Source organism: Aquarana catesbeiana, linkage group LG08 (assembly GCF_042186555.1).
Source record: "Aquarana catesbeiana isolate 2022-GZ linkage group LG08, ASM4218655v1, whole genome shotgun sequence".
NCBI classification, from domain to species: domain Eukaryota; kingdom Metazoa; phylum Chordata; class Amphibia; order Anura; family Ranidae; genus Aquarana; species Aquarana catesbeiana.
Genome location: NC_133331.1, coordinates 52543102 through 52568103, shown reverse-complemented (window position 1 = coordinate 52568103; position 25002 = coordinate 52543102). Strand labels below are relative to the sequence as shown.

General features: G+C 44.1%; 1 protein-coding gene across 1 annotated transcript in view; it reads right to left on the bottom strand.

Annotated features, from left to right (window-relative positions):
- ABLIM1 (actin binding LIM protein 1) overlaps nucleotides 1-25002 on the bottom strand; it is a 375358-nt gene that overhangs the window by 219197 nt on the left and 131159 nt on the right. The window contains exons 3-4 of the mRNA XM_073595843.1: nucleotides 4517-4700; nucleotides 889-1001 (exon numbers count right to left, since the gene is read on the bottom strand). Coding sequence (XP_073451944.1) covers nucleotides 889-1001; nucleotides 4517-4700 — 297 coding nt within the window. The remainder of the gene's footprint in view (nucleotides 1-888; nucleotides 1002-4516; nucleotides 4701-25002) is intronic.

Genomic DNA, 25002 nt, shown 5'->3' with positions numbered 1-25002 from the left:
CCATTAGTGCCGCATATCAATGCAGCGTCATCAGTGCCTCCTCATCAGTGCCCACCAGTGCCACCTCATTAGTGCCCATCAGTGTAGCCTATCAGTGCTACCTGTCAGTGCTGCCTCATCAGTGCTGCCTATTAGTGCCCCTTCAGTGCCCATTAGTGCCATGTATCAATGCAGCGTCATCAGTGCCTCCTCATCAGTGCCACCTCATCGGTGCCCATCAATGCAGCCTATCAGTGCCCATCAGCGCTGCCAATCAGTGCCTATCAGTGCAGCCTATTAGTGCCCATCAGTGCAGCCTATCAGTGCCCATCGGTGCTGCCAATCAGTGCCCATCAGTGCTGCCAATCAGTGCCTATCAGTGCAGCCTATTAGTGCCCATCAGTGCAGCCTCATCAATGTACATCATGTAGGAGAAAAATTACCTGCTTGCAAAATGTTATAACAGAAACTTAGAAAAACTTTTTTTCCCGTTTGTTTAGCAAAAAATAAAAAACCCCAGTGGTGATTAAATACCACCAAAAGAAAGCTCTATTTGTGTGAAAAAAAATTATAAAAATGTAATATGGGTACAGTGTAGCATGACCGCGCAACTGTCATTCAAACCATGACAGGGCAGAAAGCTGATAATTGGTCTGGGCAGGAAGGGGGTGAAAGTGCCCAGTAGGCAAGTGGTTAATATCTCTACCTCAAACTGATTTTGTCAGAGGGCACCAAGCTGTATCAAAGATTTAAAGTCACCCAAATGCTGCTGCAAATTGCATGAAGACATGAAAACACCTGATTATTAGGGAAAAAAACAAACAAAAGCATTCAAAAAAATGGTGGACACACACAGAGGTTTGACTGATAGTTAAGGGAAACTTTGCAGGATTTTCTGTGAACACTCACTGCTGGACGTGGTGATCTCTTTAGGTCCTGGGGCCATGGGTTGTGCAGCGCAGCTCTGACACAGACAGTCTCTCCCATTGAACGTGACGCGATCTCCTGGCGGAAATGGACGCCTGGCAAGAATAAAGAGTGGCTGAGAAACGAAGGACAAAGACACAAAAAATCTCCACCAAATCTATATCTCTACTGTATCTTGTCTGTCTGTCTATGTGTCTATCTATTTACCCTATATTACCAAAAGTATTGTGACGCCTGCCTTTACACACACATGAACTTTTTTTTTTTTTTTTAAATATGTTTATTGATTTTAAAAACAAGCATAGAAAAACTTTAGGCCCAGTACACAAAAAAAGAGTTGTGCACTCAACAATCATTAAACACTAAGCATTAGTAAAATGACATCATACACTGCTCACGTTATATTAAATACATAGTCACAGGAGAAAATTATATAGACAACTGAATGTCAAGCCAGGTAAGCAATGGTCGAAATAAATTGGGAGGCAAGCATAACCAAAGAAAAGGAGATAGCTATCATATGGACATTGGAATAATGCCCCGTACACATGAGCGGATTTTCCGTCTGAAAAATCTTTGATGGTTTTTCCAACACAATTCCGCTCAAGCTTACCTTGCATACACACGGTCACACAAAAGTTCGCTGAACTTTCGACCGTCAAGAACGCGGTGACGTACAACACTACGACGAGCCGGGAAAATGAAGTTCATTGTTTCCGAGCATGCGTAGGAATTTTGCGCGTCGGAATTGGTACAGACAATCTGAATTTCCGATCAAAACTCTTTCCGACCGAAAAATTGAGAACCTGCTCTCAATCTTTTGCTGGCGGGAATCCGGCCAGCAAAAGTCCGATGGAGCATACACACGCATTTTCCCACCAAAAGCTCTCATCGGTATTTTGCTGGCCGAATTTCCGATCGTGTGTACGGGGCATAAGAGTCAAAGGACTAGCTATCCATCTGTCACAAATTTTGTGAAATGTTTTTGCTCTTTTCCAAGTCTCCAATGTGAGTTTATACAAAGGTAGAGAATCACTGACTAGTTTCAACCAGAGGGATTTTGTTGGGGACTGTGATCCCTTCCATGATAATAGAATGGACTTCCTTTCATAGGAATACAAGATGCGAATCAGTCTCTTGGCATGTGAGGAGATAGGCAGATCACCAAAAATGCCTAGAAGGCAGTTCTTGGGATTCACAATGTTTGGCAGGCCCAATGCAGGGGAAACAAAGGAGCCTATAACTGTCCAGAAGTCCTGGACTATGGGACAGGTCCAGAAGCAATGTAAAAAAAAACAAAAAACAGTAGGGCAGCCAGAGCCTCTAAAACTCTAAGCTGAGGGGGATAGCCTGGCTGGAATAAGGTGGGAGTGGTGAAATATCTTAAGTTGTATAATGTGGTCCCGAGAGGATATGACTGAGGATTTATACGTGTCCCTAAATTCAGATCAGTCGGCCTCCATTAAAGAAATGTCCAGGGAGGCCCACTTCGTCTGAGCAACCCAGAACCTGGGCTTGCAGTCTGTGGTAAGGGCAGCATAATACGTGGAGATAAGTTTGGTGGGATCAGGGTGCCTTAACATTTTCTCCAGAGACAGCACTCTGATAGGATTGTCCAGAGAACCAAACTTCACACAGACAGCATAAGCTGGTAGTAGTAAAACAGGTATGTGCGTGGTAATTCAAAGTCTATGCGCAGTTGATAAAAGGACTTAAACCCTTGTGTGGTACATAGGTGGCATAGATATTTAATCCCCTTAGAATACCATCCCTGTGGGTCAGACAGGGAGTATAGTTCCTGGAGGTTAGGGTTGAACCACAGGGGGTTGTTGAGAGATGTCAACTAAGTGTCTTTAGAGAGTTTCATAATTATTAATTGCAATAAGGAGAGGGGGGGTGCATAGTATTGATGTTCCTGGGCGAGCCGGAACACGGCCCCTATAGATAACATTGTGGAGGGCCTCCATAGAGGAGGCAATAGTCCCTTCTGTAGTGGTAAAGCATTAGTAGCAGTTGGATATAGTCAATCATGGACATGGACCAATCGGGATGCCAGGTAGTAAAAATAAAGTTAGGAAACGCCAGCCCCAGCAGGTGTGGTGGGAGCCGCAATGATTCGAGTGAGACGGCCGTTACACAAGAACACCGTGCATATCGCTTCGATGCTCCGAAAAATAGATTTGGGGATTTTGCAGGGGGAATTTGCCATAATCTAGAGCAGCTTGGGTAAATAGATCATTGGCTCTTCCCATATGGTCCAGGGGTAGATCCATTCATCGCTTGGTCTGTACTTGCAACTGAGACAACAGGGGGAACAAATTGTTATTAATGTAAGAAGACAACAGTAATTGAACTATAACACCTAGGTATCTAAAGGAGGGTACAATTTGCAGTTTGGAGAGTCCGGGTGAACCACAGACAATGCAGCCTGATCTAAAGGGAAAAGACTGGATTTGTCTCAGTTCACCCTGAAGCCAGAGTAATCGCCAAAAGTGTCGATTTTGGATAGAAAAGATTTCAAAGGGTCATGACTATCAGCCAGGTAGACTAAGGTGTCATCCGCATAAAGCGAAACACGCTCCTCTATAGTACCAAAAGGGAGGCCCTTAATCATAGGGGAACAACAGATACGTATAGCAAGGGGTTCCATAGCTAGGGTGAATAGGAGGGGTGACAATGGACACCCCTGCCTAGTGCTCCTGGTTATTGTTAAGGTATCAGTAACATGAGAATTAACTCGTATACGGGCTAACAGTGAAGTATAAAGGAGTCTTTATCCATGCTATAATACGGGGGCCAAATCCGTAAAGCTGTAATACTTGGAACAGGTAGGACCATTCCATGCTATCAAAGGCTTTACACGTATCTAAAGATACAATAGCAAGAGTGGGGGAGCAATCACGGGGATATTGTAAATTGTGGAATAATCTACGAATATACATCCTTGTGGACCGACCTGGTATAAAGCCTCCCTGATCGCTCCCTATCAGTTTCACAACCACAATATTCAGACAATTGGTCAAAACTTTAGCTAGGATCCTAACATCCACATCGATAATAGAAATCAGGCGATAAGAATCACATTTAAGAGGCTCTTTTACGAGGTTTTAATAATAGGATAGATCAAAGCCTCGTGTATAGTGGGGTGTGAAATTCCTGTGTCCAAGCACTCTTGTTCTATAGCATCATAGCTGTATATCTGCAGCGTGAGATCATCTACGGTACTGCTGCCCGTTTTTGCCAGGTTTGGAGTAAGATGTAACTACTGTGCAGCTCACTGTTCTTGCTGGAGAGGAAATTGTACCTGAGGATATGCAGTGCAATGATCTCCCTGCCTCTGCTTCATCCATTCCATGCTATCATTACCTCACCAGTCGGCAGCTCTGACATGAGGAAGCAAAGCCCTGCTCATTTACCAAGATGGCTGCTTTACAATCAGTAAAGGGGAAAAGATCAGCCACAGAGAGACCACAGGCAATACCATTGACTAGCCATTTTTCCTTTGCCTCCTTTCTATTGGCACAGCTTCCAGAGTTCAAATTTGAAGACATGTCCAGAAAGACGCCCACCAAGGTCTATATTTCCCCTCATTTGCATGGACGATACTTACTTGCAGACTGTGCAGGCAAAGCAGCTGGGGTGATAGGTCTTTCCTAACGCGGTCACCACCTCTCCCTCCACGAACTCCCCGCAGCCACTGCACCGCGTCCCGTACATGCGCTGGTAATCCAACGTACATAGATACTCCCCGTTCTTGATGAAGAAGCCTCCCTGAGCCAAGTCGCAGCCACAAACTGAAATACAGAACACAAAAATTGTTTGGATCATTCCAACAAGAAAAATAAATGTTGCATGTCACACATACATGGTTTTATTTATATCTCAGAAAACATAAAACTTTTTTCTATGGTTTTGTATGGAGTCTGGAATGGGTTGTAACCCCTGTCAGCCATTTATTTCTGTCTTTGTTCCTACTGGCAAGATTCTCCCTTACTTCCTATCATGGTGACTACACATGAAGAGAGAGAAAACCTGCCATCAAAAGTCAACATTATGAGGAAATCCCACCATGCCAGCAGATTCTTATTTAGCTTATATTATTCAGAAAATAACAGGAGGAGCCAGAACACCCAAAGTTGGGCAGGGACAGTGGTGGGACAAGGTCAACTAGAGCCCAGGGCGAACATGCCAATTGCACCCCACCCCATCCTCTTCCCTCATCCCCCCAAATCACCACTCCTAACACACCTCCCTACATTGGCCCTCCTAGAACAATTCTTACCCCCTGCTACCCCCAAGATCCCCTTCTCAACACAAGTCCCCTCCCGCTAATCTTCTAGTGGTGCCCCCTCCCCCCCACCTTACATGATATCACAGTGCCTAGGGCAGCTGCCCCTCCTGCCCACCCCTGGGCAGGAAGACTCAAAGGTCCCAGGTAGACGTGAATAGTGTTGAAAATTATGGCATGGAATCATACTGTTTTTGTAACCAAGACAGTTATGAGAATGCCCACCAGGGTGGTTTGGGTGGACTAATCGTTTAACAGTCAATGAACATATGCACATTTTTATTTCTTTATTTTTAAGCTCTGCAGTGCAGTGGGCCCAAAATGAAACACCAGGTGGGATAAGAAAAATGAGCACACAAAAAAGTGCACAGGGGGTAACACATGGTCCTGTTCCGAAGATAAAAGACCATACCCCTTATCCCCCAGGGTGCAAGACTCCTGACAGGGACTTGCACCCTGTCATGGTCTACCTGGCCAAAACCAGGTGGACCCCATTCCTCAGAGGACCTGCCCCTGATCTTGCAGGGTGCAAGACTCCGAATGGGGACTGGGTACTTCTGATTTACCTGGCCGAAACCAGGTGGCCCCTATTCTTTGGATGACCCGTCCCTGATCCCACAGAGTTCAAGACTCCTGACAGGGACTTGCACCCTGTCATGGTCTACCTGGCCAAAACCAGGTGGACCCCATTCCTCAGAGGACCTGCCCCTGATCTTGCAGGGTGCAAGACTCCGGATGGGGACTGGGTACTTCTGATTTACCTGGCCGAAACCAGGTGGCCCCTATTCTTTGGATGACCCGCCCCTGATCCCACAGAGTTCAAGACTCCTGACAGGGACTGGGTACTCATGGTCTACCCGGCTGAAACCAGGTGGACCCCATTCTTCAGGGGACCTGCCCCTGATCCCCCAGGGACCCCCCAAAAAGACTTGCAGGGAAAGTCAGAGGATCTACACACTACTAGTTGGCAGTGAATAAAATGCTTTATGCAGTGCAAAAAATAAATAAGTGCATTAAAGTGCCCAAAGTGCAAGACCATGGTATAAAAATATTTTCCAATCTCAGCCAAAAGGCCCAGCCCAGGGGGTAGGTGTAAAAATAAACATAGAAGAGTGCTGCGACCATGGTACTAATAACACAGTGAGTTGCCCCAAAGCTAATTTTTCTGGCACCCCTGTACTTCTGCTCCAGGGGCACAAGCACCACAGGCTTTTCTCATCTGCATGCGCACATTTGACGGTTACTGAACAATGCTGTAAAAAATGGGGTGACTGATCATTGCTTTCAATTACTTTTTCAATCTACTGGCATCTACTCTAAACAACCATTTGGTTGATAGCAGTTCTCAAAGATGATCACCTGCATATAATGACCATGGGCAGTGGGAAAGCTGTCATGTCTGATGTCTACCATATCTGTTGGTTATCAGCATTCATTTTTTTATACTTAAAGTGGCAATTATTATTCATGTCACTGAATTTTGATAAACGTTTCTGAAAAAAGTTATCTATGGCCAGCCTTACAAGTTCTAAGTCATCTAGAAAAAGTATGGAGGACATTGAGAATGCTATAACCCTACAACAATATAAAGGGTTAAGAGCATAGTTTTCCTTTAGGTACGCTAGCCCTTGTGACTCACTGGCACGTGTTCTGTCTGAAGGTGTTTTGTAAAGTTTTGACAACTCCGGTTTGCAGATTATTTTCCCGTTTGGTGGTGCCAGAGGGTACCTAATACCTGGGAAAGTTGTTTTATGAGACTTTATTGAGTATAAGCCAGCAGGCGCTGCCAGGGAGACGTCAGGTAGCAGCTGTACAAGTGCCAGATGGCATTATGTATTGTTTGCCCAAGTGACCTGGCACCTCCAGCACTAGATACTGAATCAATGCAGCATTCTGTGTGTCTAACAAGACGTCACACCAAGCCGGCACCATATGTTACCTTGATGTACTGCAGGCGTGTTATCAAACATAAATGCCTACACACACCGACAACTGTGGGGGCGACCAGGCGCTGAATGGCAAGGCGGACTCCTTGTGATGTCATTCATCAGAAACCTCTCTCATAACATACTCAGCATGGCTAATTCAATAAAAGATGAAAAAGAAGAAAGAATATGGACAAAGTATACATGGATAATTTGAGGGTCCAAGAACAATGACACACTGACAATTGGTGGTCCTGGAATAATGACACACTGATACTTGGGGGTCTCAGAATATTTATGACAAATGGACATTTGTGGGTCCCATAATAGTGACACACACATACTTGTGGGTCCCAGAATGACACATTGACATTAGGGGTCCCACAACAATGACACGCTGACATTTAAGAGGCCCCAGGAAAATAACACCTAGACACGTCTGGGTCCCAGAACAATGACACACAGACGCTCAGGGGTCCCAGAATAATCAAACACTGACACTTGAGGGTCTCACAAGTCTCACAATGACATACTGACAGCTGGGGTTCCAAGAACAATGACGCAATAAGGGGATCCTAGAACAAGGACACACTGATACTTGAGGGTTCCACAACAATGACACACTGACACATGGGGGGTCCAAAACAATGGCACACTGATACAGAGAGGTTCCAGAACAATGATTCAAGGATACTTGGAGGGTCCAAAAACCATGAAACACTAACACTTCAGGATCCCAGAACAACGGCCCAATAGCAATTCGGATCCCAGAACAATGACACACTGACACTTGGAGGTCTCAGAACAATGACAAACTGACACTTGGGAGTCCAAAACAATGGCACACTGATACTGAGAGGTTCCAGAACAATGATTCAAGGATACTTGGAGGGTCCAAAAACCATGAAACACTAACACGATCCCAGAACAACGGCCAAATGGCAATTCGGATCCCAGAACAATGACACACTGACACTTGGGGGTCCCAGAACAATGACAGGCTGACACTCGGGGGTCCCAGAACAATGACACACTGACACTTGGGGGGTCCAGAACAATGACAGGCTGACACTCGGGGGTCCCAGAACAATGGCACACTGACACTTGGGGGTCACAGAACAATGACACGCTGACACTTGGGGTCCCAGAACAATGACACAATGACACTCGGGGGGCACAGAACAATGACACACTGACACTCCGGGGTCCCAGAACAATGACACACTGACAATCTGGGGTTCCAGAACAATGATACACTGACAATCGGGAGTCCCAGAACAATGACACACTGAAACTTGGGGTCCCATGACACACTGACACTTGGGGGTCCCAGAACAATGACACACTGACAATCTGGGGTCCCAGAACAATGACACACTGACACTTGGGGATCCCAGAACAATGACACACTGACACTTGGGGTCCCAGAACAATGACACACTGACACTTGGAGGTCCCAGAACAATGACACACTGACACTTGGAGGTCCCAGAACAATGACACACTGACACTTGGGGATCCCAGAACAATGACACACTGACACTTGGGGGTCCCAGAACAATGACACACTGACACTTGGGGGGTCCAAAACAATGACACACTGATACTGAGAGGTTCCAGAACAATGATTCAAGGATACTTGGAGGGTCCAAAAACCATGAAACACTAACACTTCAGGATCCCAGAACAACGGCCAAATGGCAATTCGGATCCCAGAACAATGACACACTGACACTTGGGGGTCCCAGAACAATGACATGCTGACACTTGGGGTCCCAGAACAATGGCACACTGACACTTGGGGGTCACAGAACAATGACACGCTGACACTTGGGGTCCCAGAACAATGACACAATGACATTCGGGGGGCACAGAACAATGACACACTGACACTTGGGGGTCACAGAACAATGACACACTGACACTCCGGGGTCCCAGAACAATGATACACTGACAATCGGGAGTCCCAGAACAATGACACACTGAAACTTGGGGTCACAGAACAATGACACACTGAAACTTGGGGTCCCATGACACACTGACACTTGGGGGTCCCAGAACAATGACACACTGACAATCTGGGGTCCCAGAACAATGACACACTGACACTTGGGGTCCCAGAACAATGACACTGACACTTGGAGGTCCCAGAACAATGACACACTGACACTTGGGGGACACAGAACAATGACACACTGACAATCTGGGGTCCCAAAACAATGATACACTGAAAATCGGGGTCCTAGAACAATGACACAATGACACTTGGGGGTCCCAAAAAATAGCACACTGACACTTGGGGTTCCAGAACAATGTCACACTTCCATTTGGGGGACCCATAGGATGACATATGTCAGCATTTCATTTCCAGTGACCCCTACATAACAGTATGACTCTTCGGTGTACAGTTTGTTTCGCCATTATACGCACCTGCTGCAGTTAGCGGGTCTCCTAAGGTGGACACAACAAAGTCATTTGCTGTCCCCCCACGTTCTCACCTCAGACTGGCATCTCCTCACTAGTACAGCATCTCACACACCTAATACTGCATCCAATCTCCCCTGTGTCGCTTCTATCCGCTCCTCCCAGGGTGGATCTTATTCTGTAACAACCACAATCTGCTCCACACAAAGTTCTGCATTTCATTAAAGCAAAGTAAATAAAAAACAGCAACTTGGCCTGCAGCCATTGGCGGAGTGTAAACTTAATTTGCTTCAATTAAAACACAAAGGCCTCAGTTGTCTCACAAACTGGAAGTGCAAACTATACTGGGCCTGGCCTAGCACCAGGCTCTTCGCAGCTGGGGACCACTTCACACAGACACCGGGAAGCAGTTAAACACAAACACTGTACAGTACTGGTAAGCAGGAGGCAGAGCCTGCCATATACTGACAATCCAAACCTAGAAATATGATTATTAGGCAATAAAACATTGCACTGAAGATGGATGGTGTTAGCAGGTATATAGCACCACATCCCTTAGTATGCAAGAAAAGACAAAGATAGAGAAAGTACGGGACTCTTCAAGGTCTTGAAAGTCCCATACCTTCTCCATCTTTGTGTTTTCTTTTACAAAGGAATTTATTAAAATTCAATTTGACAAATTAGTCCAACAATGAGATGGTTACATCGCCTATAGCATAATAAAAATCCCAAAAAAGGGATTCATCAAAAATGTTACATAATTTCCAAAATCACGAAACATGATAACTAAAGTCCATAAAATTTAAAACATTTAAACTTATAGACTATGGATGTAGATAAGAATACGATAAACCAGTAAGCGGGCGGCACAGTGGTGTAGTGGGTAGCACTTTCGCCTAGCAGTAGGAAGCGTCGCTGGTTTGAATCCCAACCACGACACCATCCGCCTGAAGTCTGCATGTTCTCCCTGTGTCTGTGTGGGTTTCCTCCGGGTACTCCGGTTTCCTCCCACACTCCAAAGACATGCTGGGAGGTTAATTGGATCCTGTCTGAATTGTCCCTAGTATGTATGAATGTGAGTTAGGGACCTTAGAGTGTAAGCTCCTTGAGGGTAGGGACTGATGTGAATGTACAATGTATATGTAAAGCGCTGCGTAAATTGACGGCGCTATATAAGTACCTGAAATAAATAATAATAATAAATGCGATCGCTGTAACCATCCTCAACAAAACCACGTTGTGTCAAGTAAACAGATACCAAACATGTCAAGATTTAAAATTGCGCACGCCCGTGAAATGGCGTCAAACTGCGGTACCCAAAACTGTCCATAGGTAACGCTTTAAAAGCCTTTACAGGTTATCAGTTTTGAGCTAATCGTCAATTATGGCCCTAGAAGTTTTGCTCTCACTGACATTCGCAGTGACCTACGTGGGCGTTTGCATGCGTGCATGAGGGGAACAGGGGGTGCTTTTAAATTATTTTTATTTATTTTATTAATTTTTTTTTTTTTTACACTTTTTACACTTTTTTTTAAATTTAACTTTATTGCTATGAATAGCTATCGACTTTGAGCAGGTGACTGGTATACTTTATGGAGACATTAAGGGGGAGATTTACTAAAACTGGTGCACACAGAATCTGGTGCAGTTGTGCATAGAAACCAATCAGCTTCTAACTTCTACTTGTTCAATCAAGCTTTGACAATAAGCCCCCGTTCACATCGGCACAATTTGACATGCGATTTGACAGGTTAAATTGCATTGTCAATTGGAGCCTACTGCCGGAAATAGGAGCACCCCAACTGTTTCCAAAAGTAGTTCCTGCACTACTTTTGGCGACTTTAGGGGCGATTTCAGTAGGTGCCTGTGCATGAACCCGCACAGATGTCTTTCAAGTCGCCCCCGAAGTCGGACTGAAATGCGGCTTTGAAATCATGTGAGTTCAGATGAATTTGTACGAATTCAAAGCCGTGTTCAGTGTGAATGAAGGCTTAAACCTGGAAGATGATTGGTTACTATGCACAGCTGCACCAAAATCTGTGTGTATCAGTCTTAGTAAATCCCCCCTAAGCCCCCGTTCACATCAGGCCGATTTGACATGTCAAATCGCATGCCAAATCAGGGCCTATTGCCGGCAACGGCACCGTCTGAAGCGGTGCGACGCCGACTTTGCCGCACCGCACTTTGCCACGCTGATTTCCAAAAGTAGTCACTGCACTACTTTTGGCGACTTCTGAGGCGACTTGCATGAACCCACACAGATGTCTTTTAAATCGCCCCCTGAACTCGAAATGAAATGCGAGTTCAGATTTAAAACCGCCTCCAATGTGAACGAGGCCTAAGCCCCCATTCACATCGGCGTGATTTCGCATACCACATCGCAGCCTATTGCTGGCAACGGCACTGTCCCAATCGGTGCGACGGCGACTTTGCGGTGCCGCACTGATTTCCAAAAGTGGTTCCTGCACTACTTTTGGCGACTTTGGGGGCAATTTCAATAGACACTTGTGCAGGAACCCGCATAGATGTCTTTCAAATAGCCCCCCGAAGTCAGACTGAAATGCGGGTTCAGCTGAACTCGCAAGATTTTAATTCCGCCTGCTATGTGAGCGAGGGCTGAGGGTCTATTAGACCCCTGATGTCTCCCGTACCCTTCGAAGCAGCTGATCAAACAAATATCATATTTGATCAGCTGCTCCCCTTGCTGTAATAGCCGGGGAATGACAGCTCGGAAACCGGAAGTGACAAAATCCTCTATAACCGCTTCTCATCAGGACGTTTATGTACGTATGTCAGATGGCAAATGGCCAATATGTTCATTAAAGTGGAGTTCCACCCACTTTTACAACTCTTCAGCATCCCTCATTAAACTGTGCACTGTAAACGAATTGGATATTTTTAATTTTTTTCTCAGCACCTACTGTATATCTGCTGTATTCATTTTCCACTTCCTCCTCCCTGGCCGTGGCCCATCGCATCATTTCCTGTTTGCAATGCCTCCTGGGAAGGGGCGCAACTTCCTATGACACTGCCATTGCTATGGAAACCTGACCTGAAACCTATTACACTGCTTGTGCTGCACTGAGCATGTGCGAGATCTGCAAGGATGAGATCCAGGAAGAAATACAGTCTGGCTTCAGATGCCCACACTTAAGATGGCCACGGCCTGCTGTAAGTTTATAAAATAACAAACTACTGCTATAAACTAACAAAACAGACCTTAGTTTATAGACTAACTTTACTAGAATACATTAAGCTTGTGTATTATAGGGGTATTTTTATTTAAAAAGTATAATTTCGGCCGGAACACCGCTTTAATATTGAAGTGGATCGATTTTTTAGACCCAGTGATGTCATAACGGGGTCTCTGTACTTCTCTACACAATGCATGCAGATCATGGCTGGTGGGAGATGCCAGCAGAGGGTTGTACATGGCTTCCTGAAAATATCACAGCACCCTTCCTCAGTACTCCTCTCAGCCCTGATACAAGAAGTGGACTGGCTCTTGATATGCCCCTAACAAAATCCTTTGATGGGTGTCTGTCAGTCTGGAGAATTGGATGTTGCAAGGCAGGTTGTGTTTGCATGATTATTGCCCTGGGTAATGCCCACATGTGATGCTGAGCCTCCAGGACTGGAAGAACTGAAATCCAATGAATGAAAGCAGAGGGAAAGTCAGGCTGGGGAGGAAAGAGCTAGATGATGCTGGACATTCTCCAGCCAGGAAATGAGAAGGACTCTGACTGCTACATCTTCTAATGTACACTGTGAGAAGCTCACAGTGTGCAGTGAAATCAGAGTAAGCCATTTCAGTAGAGGAGAGGAGCCAGTACAAGACTGGAGTGAAGGCCGGGGCTCAGAGATGATATGAATGAATAGAGCACAGAGTATAAGGAAAATAAATCAAGATCTACCATCTGTCTTTATGGAGATTTGAAGGTGGTTCAGGCACCAGTAGCTCTGGACAATGTCAGGCTGGGGTTGGCATCATGGAGGGCCATTAGGTTGCAATCTTCTCCTGAGTGCATTCTTTGTACATTGTATTGGATCCATTTCCATTATACACATAGCAGATTCCATGTATAGAATGATCTTCCAACCCCCCCCTGCAGGGAACCGCCTTAGGCTCCTGCCCAGTCTGCCTTCACATGAAGCTGCCATAAAAAAACAAAGGCCTGACGTTCGCTCTGATGCACTTTATATTGCCAATCGGCGGAATGACTCCATTTAAAACACAGAATGAAAAGCTGAAAGGCAGCGACAATGCAATACCATCCGTCATACACGATTGCCATTACCCTTTTACAAAAGACGGGAAGTGCATCACAATCAATAACCGCACAATTAATCCTGCACAATGGCGCATTCAGACTGTCATCTCCGCAATGAATGCACGAGCAACAGGGATGTCAGCGTAACCCCTAAGGTGCTGTATTTCTTGGGCTGAAGAGAACCACCATTAACACCGACCCCCTTTATCATCCAACCCCCTTTACATCACTTAGGGGGTTATTTACAAAAGGCAAATCCACTTTGCACTGAAAGTGCACTTGGAAGTGCAGTCGCTTTGAATCTAAGGGGTAGATCTGAAATGAGGGGAAGCCCTGCTTATTTTATCATCCAATCCAATGTGCAAGCTAAAATACTGTTTTTTATTTTCCTTGCATTTCCCTCTCAGATCTACAGCGACTGCACTTCTAAGTGCACTTGTAGTGCAAAGTGGGTTTTCCTTTAGTAAATAACCCCCACATTTTCCTTTATTACATACACTATGGGGTTGATTTACTAAAGGCAAATCCACTTTGCACTACAAGTGCACTTGGAAGTACAGTCGCTGTAGATCTAAGGGGAAGATCTGAAATGAGGGGAAGCACTGCTGATTTTATCATCCAATCATGTGCAAGCTAAAATTATGTTTTTTATTGTCCTTGCAAATCCCCCTTCGGATCTACAGTGACTGCACTTCCAAGTGCACTACCAGTAGTAGTGCAAAGTGAATTTGCCTTTAGTAAATAAACACCCCTACTACCAAAAGTATTGGGACACCTGCCTTTACACACACATGAACTTTAATGACATCCCAGTCTTAGTCCGTAGGGTTCAATATTGAGTTGGCCCACCCTTTGCAGCTATAACAGCTTCAACTCTTCTGGGAAGGCTGTCCACAAGGTTTAGGAGTGTGTCTATGGGAATGTTTGACCATTCTTCCAGAATTGCATTTGTGGAGTCAGGCACTGATGTTGGATGAGAAGACCTGGCTCGCAGTCTCCACTCTAATTCATCCCATCGGGTTGGGTCAGGACTCTGTGCAGGCCAGTCAACTTCCTCCACCCCAAACTCGTTCATCCATCTCTTTATGGACCTTGCTTTGTGCACTGGTGAGCAGTCATGTTGGACCAGGAAGGGGTCATCCCCAAACTGTTCCCACAAAGTTGGGAGCATGAAATTGTCCAAAATGTCTTGGTGTGCTGACACCTTAAGTGCTCATGCACACTGCAGCTCAAAGGAGCTCAAAGTGGCTCCTGCAGGCTTTTGGGCTCTTATTTTTTCTGCCTAGAAACTCCCCTCCATGTTAGCCAATGTGTCCATGCACACTAGTGCTGTTTCAGGCATTTTCAGGAATATGCTCCTACAGGCAGAAAAAAACCCCACCAAACTCAAGTTTTTGAGAGGAGCTAGTGCCCTTAAAAAATGCATGAAAACACGCAAAAAGGTGTGAAAATACTTGTTCCAGCTTTTTTATCTTATTTTTACAGTGGTTAAGATAATACTATCAAGACGGTTAGTGAAAAAATGCTTATGCTCAAAAAAGCTCAAAAGAGCTTAATAAAAACGCGAGAAAGAGCACAAAAAAGAACAAGCTTCTTCATTGGCAGAAATAAAAGCTCAAAGGCCTGTAAAAAGCTTTTTTTTCGAGCTGCAGTGTGCATGAGTCCTAAAGAGTTCCCTTCACTGGAACTAAGGGGCCAAGCCAACCCCTAAAAAACAACCCCACCCCATAATCCCCCTCCACCAAATGATTTGGACCAGTGGTTAATACCGCTTTAAGTTACCAGTTTAAAAAAATATATATATATTTATACCCTCACTGCAAGCCATACACATACAGTGAGGGAAAAAAGTATTTGCTCCCCTGCTGATTTTATACATTTGCCCACTGACAAAAAAATGATCAGTCTATAATTTTAATGGTAGGTTTATTTTAACAGAGAGACAGAATAACAACAAAAATATCCAGAAAAAAAAAAATGCATTTCAAAAAAGTTATAAATTGATTTGCATTTTAACCACTTCAGTCCCGGAAGGTTTTACCCACTTAGGCTCTGTTTCCACTACTGCGAGTTGTTGTGAGACTTCTAATTGGTGCAAATTAAGTCGCAGCGACTCCAAAAAAGGTTTTTGCACTACTTTGTTCCGACTGCGGTGCAACTTGTTCTCACATGGTTTTCACCGGTCGCATGACATTGCATCAAAAATCGCATTGCAAGGTTGCACTGTAAATCATGTGACTTTGGGGTTGCAATAGTGGAAACAGAGCCTTAATGACCAGAGCCTTTTTTGAAATTCGGCACTGCGCCGCTTTAACTGACAATTGCGCAGTCATGCAACGCTGTGCCCAAACAGAATTTTTTTTGCCCACAAATAGAGCTTTCTTTTGGTGGTATTTGATCACCTCTGGGGTTTTTATTTTTTGCGCTATAAACAAAAAAAGACCAACAATTTTGAAAAAAAAAGCATTATTTTTTTACTTTTTGTTATAATAAATATCCCCCAAAAATATATAAAAAAAACGAATTTCTTCCTCAGTTTAGGCCGATATGTATTCTTCTACATATTTTTGGTAAAAAAAAAATCGCAATAAGTGTATCTTGATTGGTTTGCGCAAAAGTTAGAGCGTCTACAAAATAGGGGATAGATTTATGGCATTTTTATTATAATTTTTTTTTTATTAGTATGGCGGTGATCAGCGCTTTTTATCGGGACTGAGACATTGCAGTGGACAGATCGGACACTTCTGACACTATTTTGGGACCATTGGCATTTATACAGCGATCAGAGCTAAAAATAGCCACTGATTACTGTGTAAATGTCACTGGCAGGGAAGGGGTTAAATACTAGGGGGTCATCAAGGGGTTAAGTGTGTTCTAACTGTAGAGGGGATTGGCTACCACTGACATGATAAAGATCACTGTTCCCGATGACAGGGAACAGAAGATCTCTGTCCTGTCACTAGGCAGTATAGGGAAATGCCTTGTTTACATAGGTATTTCCCCGTTTTGCCTCTCCTCGTCGCGATCGCGGGCTGCCAGCGGACATCGTGCATGATTTCAAACCAGCATTCAGCGTGAACCTAGGCCCTGTTGTTCTGTGCTAGGAGAGCACTCAATCATGCATCCTCAACACTGTGACTGTGCTGTCACCGAAAGCTCCCACCCTCTGTTTTCAATTGCAAGGACGGACCCGCAATCACATGACCACTGTGACAGCTAATCATAGTGATCACTAGATTGAGAACCCCAGGAAAAGTGTCTGGAATTACCCCTAAAGGGCTGCACCCACCAGCTGAAAGGGGTTAAACATTTTATCCCCATTTTTAAACCCTTATTTGTTTATATTAACTCTTTCATTTTTTCCCTAAGGCCCCTTTCACACTGGGGCGGTTTGCAGGCGTTATTGCGCTAAAAATACCACCTGCAAACCGCCCCTAAACAGCCTCCGCTGTTTGAAGCGGTGCGCTCGCAGGACGGTAAAAAAAGTCCTGCCAACCGCTTCTTTGGAGCGGTGAAGGAGCGGTGTATTCACCGCTCCTAAACCGCTCCTGCCCATTGAAATCAATGGGACAGCGCGGCTATACCGCGGTAATACCGCGGCTATAGCCGCGCTGTACAAGCGGATTTAACCCTTTTTCGGCCGCCAGCGGGGGTTAAAACCGCACCGCTAGCGGCTGAATACAGCCGCAAAAACGATGGTAAAACAGCGCTAAAAATAGCACTGTTTTACCGCCGACGCCCCCACCGCCCCAGTGTGAAAGGGGCCTTATTTTATTTTTGCAATTTTTTTTTCTAGTTCAGTATTTTTATTTTGTCTTTTCATGTAATGAAATAGTACAGAAATTGTAATTAAAAAAAAAAAAAATGGCTTATTTTTTTTTTTTTTAAATCATTTGTGCAACGCAAATTTTCTTTCAGTATTGACTGTAACGCAAATTTAAAATATATGCCAGAAACGCGACTCTAGAACATTTATAAAGGGGACAAATCTCAGAACAAACTTTATATTGAATGCTAACTAATTTTTTTTTTTTACCCTAACATTTGTTGTCACAATTGAATTAACCCTTACCTTAACTTTTTTCTGTTTTAAATTTGTGCTTTTTGTAGCACTGAGTTAAAGAGCTTGGAGTGAGGGGTCTCACTTTGGCATCCTTGCCTTGGATGCCAGGGGACCTTCTCCCGGCCTTGCTGGTGCACCGGTCATTGATGGTCCCTCTTCAGCTACGGGTAGCACTGATGGGAGCTGGGTGGCCTTGTATCTTTTTATTCTAATACGCAGAGATTTGGAGCCGCTTTGGACCGCTGTCAAAGCAATTCTCAGAGAGCAGCTAAAACTCTGACATGTTCCCTAATCTCTGCAATTAGACTCCTAAGATTATTCCCACACAGTGCTGGCAGCGATGCAAAATTCTTGATTAATTCTCCACTCTTTGCAGCCTAGAGGAGCCTGGACTGCAGGCTGGCATAGCCTAGCTAACAAGATGGAGGAGGACTGCAAGTACCAGCACACTGTTGGAGATTTTAACAATTAAGTTTAAAGTGGTTCCAAAGGTTTTTTTTTCAACCCCCCCCCCCAATCCCTAAACACTTACCTGACTCCATATCACCATTTCAGAGCTGTCTTGGCTCCAGGACCAATCCCCTTACTTTCTGGTCCTACAGAAGGCACTGAGAGCAGGGGCAGCCATAGGCTCCTGCTGCTGTCAGTGAAACTCATGTGAGCAGGGAGTGGGGCGTATTTTATCAGTGCTGTGTATGTCTATTGAAGCACACAGCTTGGCTCATGAGGGGGCAAGCACAGGCAACCCCTTACCACTCAACTTGCTTTAGAAGCTGCTGGAGGCATGCCCCACCTACTTACCAACATTCCAACCCCAAACCCCAAAACATAGCAAACCCCACCCATAGTCCACTCAGCAATCAGGCATGCCCCACCTACTTACCAACATTCTAGTCCTGAACCCCAGAACATAGCAAACCCCACCCATAGTCCACTCAGCAATCAGGCATGCCCCACCTACTTACCAACATTCTAGTCCCGAACCCCAGAACATAGCAAACTCCGGCCATAGTCCACTCAGTGACCAGGCATGCCCCACCTACTTACCAACATTCAAGTCCTGAACCCCAGAACATAGCAAACCCTGCCCATAGTCCACTCAGTGACCAGGCATGCCCCACCTACTTACCAACATTCAAGTCCTGAACCCCAGAACATAGCAAACCCCGCCCATAGTCCACTCAGTGACCAGGCATGCCCCACCTACTTACCAACATTCAAGTCCTGAACCCCAGAACATAGCAAACCCCGCCCATAGTCCACTCAGTGACCAGGCATTCCCCACCTACTTACCAACATTCTAGTCCTGAACCCCAGAACATAGCAAACTCCGGCCATAGTCCCCTAAGCGACCAGGCATTCCCCACCTACTTACCAACATTCTAGTCCTGAACCCCAGAACATAGCAAACTCCGGCCATAGTCCACTCAGTGACCAGGCATGCCCCACTTACTTACCAACATTCTAGTCCCGAACCCCCAGAACATAGCAAACCCCGCCCATAGTCCACTCAGTGAAAAGGTACCTACTTACCAACATTCTAGTTCTGAACCCCAGAACATAGCAAACCCCGCTCATAGTCCACTCAGCGACCAGGCATGCCCCATCTACTTACCAGAGTGGGCCACCCAAACCCCTCCTTTAAAAATAACACTGTGATCCCAGGACATCGCCTAAGACACAGCACCATTGGGACTGGAGTCCAATATGCATCGCCAATTATACTTCAAACAACCTGAAACACCCAAATTGGGAAGAACTACATTGATTTACTAACAGCTGATATTACGTAATTTCCTGAAAATACAGATTTTAAAGTCCAGTTCATCCTGTTCGTCCTTTTCTTTATAATGGCTGCCCGAAAGTGTCCCACAAGGATACAGCGTACAGGTTTTAGCGTACCTCTTCTTTAAAAAATTAGCACCGCTGTATTCTAAGTGATCACACTCTAGCGTTCCCCTTTAAATCAGTGCAGTGGTTAGGAGGGAGAATGGACGGCAGGAATCGGATGACCCCCTCCCTTCCTCTCAGGAGAAATCCCACAATCCCGTCTGTCTCCCCAACTGCAGATAATCGTACTGAATTTCCCAATATCTTATAAATAATTGATGACCGGCTGAAACCAGAGAGCTGCACTACCAAGAGCTGGACAAGGTCACTGCTCCGCCACAAATGACATTCCACCAGTGACTTCAAGGCCAGAACTGAGGATCGTTCCAGGGACCAGGTTTAAAGGGACCTTTAAAATGCTGAGAGTTCTGCACAACTGTTGGCCACAAGTGACCCTTCTTAAGCCCCATTTACACTATTGTGTTGCGGTAATGTTACATGTGTTGCAGTTCCATTCATTTTAAATTGCACCCCAATGCACTACGTCAACACACCTATGCTGAAGTGTGCCGCAATGCCCGATAGTGCTTTGTGGTGCGTTACAAAAAAATAGGCTCTTTCCAATTTTCAGGATGATTTGGTGCATTGGCAGGCCATTCATTTAACCACTTCAGCCCCGGAAGATTTAGCTGCTGAATGACCACAGCATTTTTTGCGATTCGGCACTGCGACAATTGCGCGGTCGTGCAACGCTGTACCCAAACATAATTGAAGTTTTCCCATAAATAGAGCTTCATTTTGGTGGTATTTGATCTCCTCTGCGGTTTTTAATTTTTGCACTATAAACAAAAAAAGAGCATCAATTTTGAAAAAAAAACACAATATTTTGTACTTTTTGCTATAATAAATATCTCCATTTTTTTTAAAAAAAAAGCAAATTTTTTCACAGTTTAGGACGATATGTATTCTTCTACGTATTTTTGGTAATAAAAATCGCAATAAGCATATATTGATTGGTTTGCGCAAAAGTTATAGCGTCTGCAAAATAGGGGATAGATTTATAGCATTTTTATTATTATTAATTTTTTTACTAGTAATGGGAGCGATCTGCGATTTTTATTGTGACTGCGACATTATGGCAGACACATCGGACAATTCTGACACATTTTGGGGACCATTGGCATTTATACAGCGATCAGTTCATTGATTACTGTAAAAATGTCACTGGCAGTGAAGGGGTTAACACTAGGGGGCGAGCAAGGGGTTAAATGTGTGTCCTAGGGAGTGCTTCTAACTGAAGGGGGGATGGGACTAGCTAGGGGAAGAGATAGATCGGTGTTCATACTTTGTTTACACACAGAGATCCCGGTTCTCGCCGTGTCACGAGTGATCGCAGGAGACCGGCGGTCGCACTCGCATCGGCTCCGGGGGGCGAGCAGTGCGCCCCTAGTGGCCACAAATAGAAGCAACATAACATGATGGCGATTCACACAGCCGAGCCATGTTGCCGCAGTACAACTGACGCAGCTGGTCGGCAAGAGGTTAAATGAGCAGCCTTAATGCAATGCATGTAAATGTGTGACACAACAGTCCTGCATTAAAGAGGTTGTAAACCTCAGATGTGAAATATGAACAAAGCATATCCCTCTATAGTGTGTACTTGTCTTAATATAGAACACTAATGCCCTGTACACACGGTCGGATTTTCCGACGGAAAAAGTGTGATCGGATTGTGTTGTCGGAAATTCCGATCGTGTGTGGGACTTTTTCCGTCGGAATTTCCGACACACAAAGTTTGAGAGCAGGATATCAAATTTTCCGACAACAAAATCCGATCGTTTAAATTCCGATCGTGTGTACACAAATCTGACTCACAAAGTGCCATGCATGCTCAGAATAAATTAAGAGACGAAAGCTACTGGCTACTGCCCCATTTATAGTCCCGACTTATGTGCTTTACGTCACGGCTTTCAGAACGATCGGATTTTCCAACAACTTTGTGCGACTGTGTGTATGCAAGATAAGTTTGGCCCAAAATCCGTCGGAAAAAATCTGACGGATTTTGTGTTCGGGATGTCCGATCAATGTCCGATCGTGTGTACGGGGCATAAGTGTCATTTCTGTCTTCTGCCTCATTCCTCTGGTATCAATCACTTCTGACAAGTTTTCCTGACACCAAGAGAAACATGGTGACAGGGGAGAGACCTCCAGCTGATTGACAGCCTCAGCTCTGTTCCTGTGAGCTATGTGAAGGAGGTGTGTCCCTTCCCTCCAATCAGCTCTCAGAGCTTTACTCATTGAGCTCTGCAGAGTGTAATTTCAGCTCTCCGCCCCCTTTTTTCCCTGAACTACAGATAAGCTTTATAAATTCTGCACTTTCGAACGGATGTAGAGAAGGGAAGACTGCAGTTAAACAGGTACAACTTAAGTAAGAGGATTTGTTTCATCTCTGTGTATTACCTAAGGCCAGTCACTGGGTATATGTAAGTGTTTACAATCACTTGAATGCACTGCCAAAATTAAACTGGACCTTTACACAGAATAGATAGATACACTGTAGATAGACAGATGTGTCAGCACACATTTGCTTTAATGAGTAATTGAGTAATTCTCCTATGGATTCCCTCCAAAATCTATAATGATTAGATAGATAGATAGATAGATAGATAGATAGATAGATAGATAGATAGATAGATAGATAGATAGATAGATAGATAGATAGATAGATAGATAGATAGATAGAATAAATAGATACATAGAAAGATAGGCACATAGAATATAGATGTGAAGAAGCACTTTTTTTTCAGCATGGCCCCTGGACCTGGGAGGGACCCCATTACTGACCCTGATTTAGGGATGCGGAATGTTTCAGACTCTCGGCTCACATAACTTGTGTAACTCCAGAGGAATTTAACATAGGACATAGTATAGATACATAGATAAGTACATAGGAAAGATAGATAGATAGATAGATAGATAGATAGATAGATAGATAGATAGATAGATAGATAGATAGATAGATAGATAGATAGATAGATAGATAGATAGATAGATAGATAGATAGATAGATAGATAGATAGATAGATAGATAGATAGATAGATAGATAGATAAGATTATAGATTAGGTTATACGGTGCCTTAAAACAGTATTCATATCCCTTGAAATTTTCCACATTTTGTCATGTTACAACACAAAAACGTAAATCTATTTTATTGGGATTTTATGTGATAGACCAACATAAAGTGGCACATAATTGTAAAGTGGAAGGAAAATGATAAATGGTTTTCAACATTTTTTTACAAATAAATATATGAAAAGTGTGGGGTACATTTGTATTCAGCCCCCTGAGTCAATACTTTGTAGAACCACCTTTCACTGCAATTACAGCTGCAAGTCTTTTTGGGGATGTCTCTACCAGCTTTGCACATCTAGAGAGTGACATTTTCACATTCTTCTTTGCAAAATATCTCAAGCTCTGTCAGATTGGATGGAGAGCGTCTGTGAACAGCAATTTTCAAGTTTTGCCACAGATTCTCAATTGGATTTAGGTCTGGACTTTGACTGGGCCATTCTAACACATGAATATGCTTTGATCTAAACCATTCCATTGTAGCTCTGGCTGTATGTTTAGGGTCGTTGTCCTGCTGGAAGGTGAACCCTTGCCCCAGTCTCAAGTCTTTTGCAGACTCTAACAGGTTTTCTTCTAAAAGGACCCTGTATTTGGCTCAATCCATCTTCCCATCAACTCTGACCAGCTTCCCTGTCCCTGTTGAAAAAAAGCATCCCCACAACAGGATGCTGCCACCACCATGTTTCACAGTGGGGATGGTGTGTAGTATTAGTTTTCCACCACACATAACATTTAGGCCAAAAAGTTCAGTTTTAGTCTCATCTGACCAGAGCACCTTCTTCCACGTTTGCTGTGTCCCCCACATGGCTCTTCAATTAAGGCCAGATTTGTGGAGAGCACGACTAATAGTTGTCTTGTGGACAGATTCTCCCACCTGAGCTGTGGATCTCTGCAGCTCCTCCAGAGTTACCATGGGCCTCTTGGCTGCTTCTCTGATTAATACTCTTCTTGCCCGGCCTGTCAGTTTAGGTGGACGGCCATGTCTTGGAAGGCTTGCAATTGTGCCATACTCTTTGCATTTTTGGATGATGGATTGAACAGTGCTCCAGGAGATGTTGAGATATTTTTTTTTTAAACCTAATCCTGTTTTAAACTTTTCCACGACTTTATCCCTGACCTGTCTGGTGTGTTCCTTGGCCTTCATGATGCTGTTTGTTCACTAAGGTTCTCTAACAAACCTTTGAGGGCTTTACAGAACAGCTGTATTTATACTGAGATTAAATTACACACAGGTGGACTCTATTTCCTAATTAGGTGACTTCTGAAGGCAATTGGTTCCGCTAGATTTTAGTTAGGGGTATCAGAGTAAATGGGGCTGAATATAAATGCAGGCCATACTTTTTAGATATTTATTTGTAAAAAATGTAGAAAACCATTTATCATTTTCCTTCCACTTCACAATTATGTGCCACTTTGTGTTGGTCTATCACATAAAATCCCAATAAAATACATTTACATTTTAGGCTGTAACATGACGAAATGTGGAAAATTTCAAGGGGTATGAATACCTTTTCAAGGCACTGTATATAGGATAGATAGATTAGATAGATGGATTAGATTAGATAGAGTAGATAGGTAGATATTGCATGTACACAGATGTGAAGAAGCACTTTATTTCCAGCATGACCCCTGAGCAGGACCCCATTACCGACCCTGATTTAGGGATGCAGAATGTTTCAGACTCTCAGCTCACATACGTCGTGTAACTCCAGAGGGATTTAACAAGATCTCTGGAAACCTTTTTATTAAAAAAAAGCCAAAAAACACAAATTAATAAAATCTCATCACTTCAGCATACTGTTAGATTTACATCAATAACAACAGCTGAACAATACAAAGTAAATGAAGAACACAGAACAGGGATGGAATGTTCCATGTGTATGAGATTTATAATAGAATCTTCTGTTGGTGGATACAGAGTATACGAGGGGATCAAGTTATGGTAAATCCTATAAAACAAGTTCAGACGTGGCCATAAAATATTCCTGCTGAGCACAGAACCGGTGTGACCAGCTTGGCAGGAGAGAAGAACGTGCCCCGCTGGCAATCGCTCTAAAATACACTTGACATTTGCCGTACATTCACCCAGGAACTGTCCCAAATTCAATCCTCCATTGAGGACTCAAGTTCTATTGATAAACTAGAATTACCATTATATATTTTG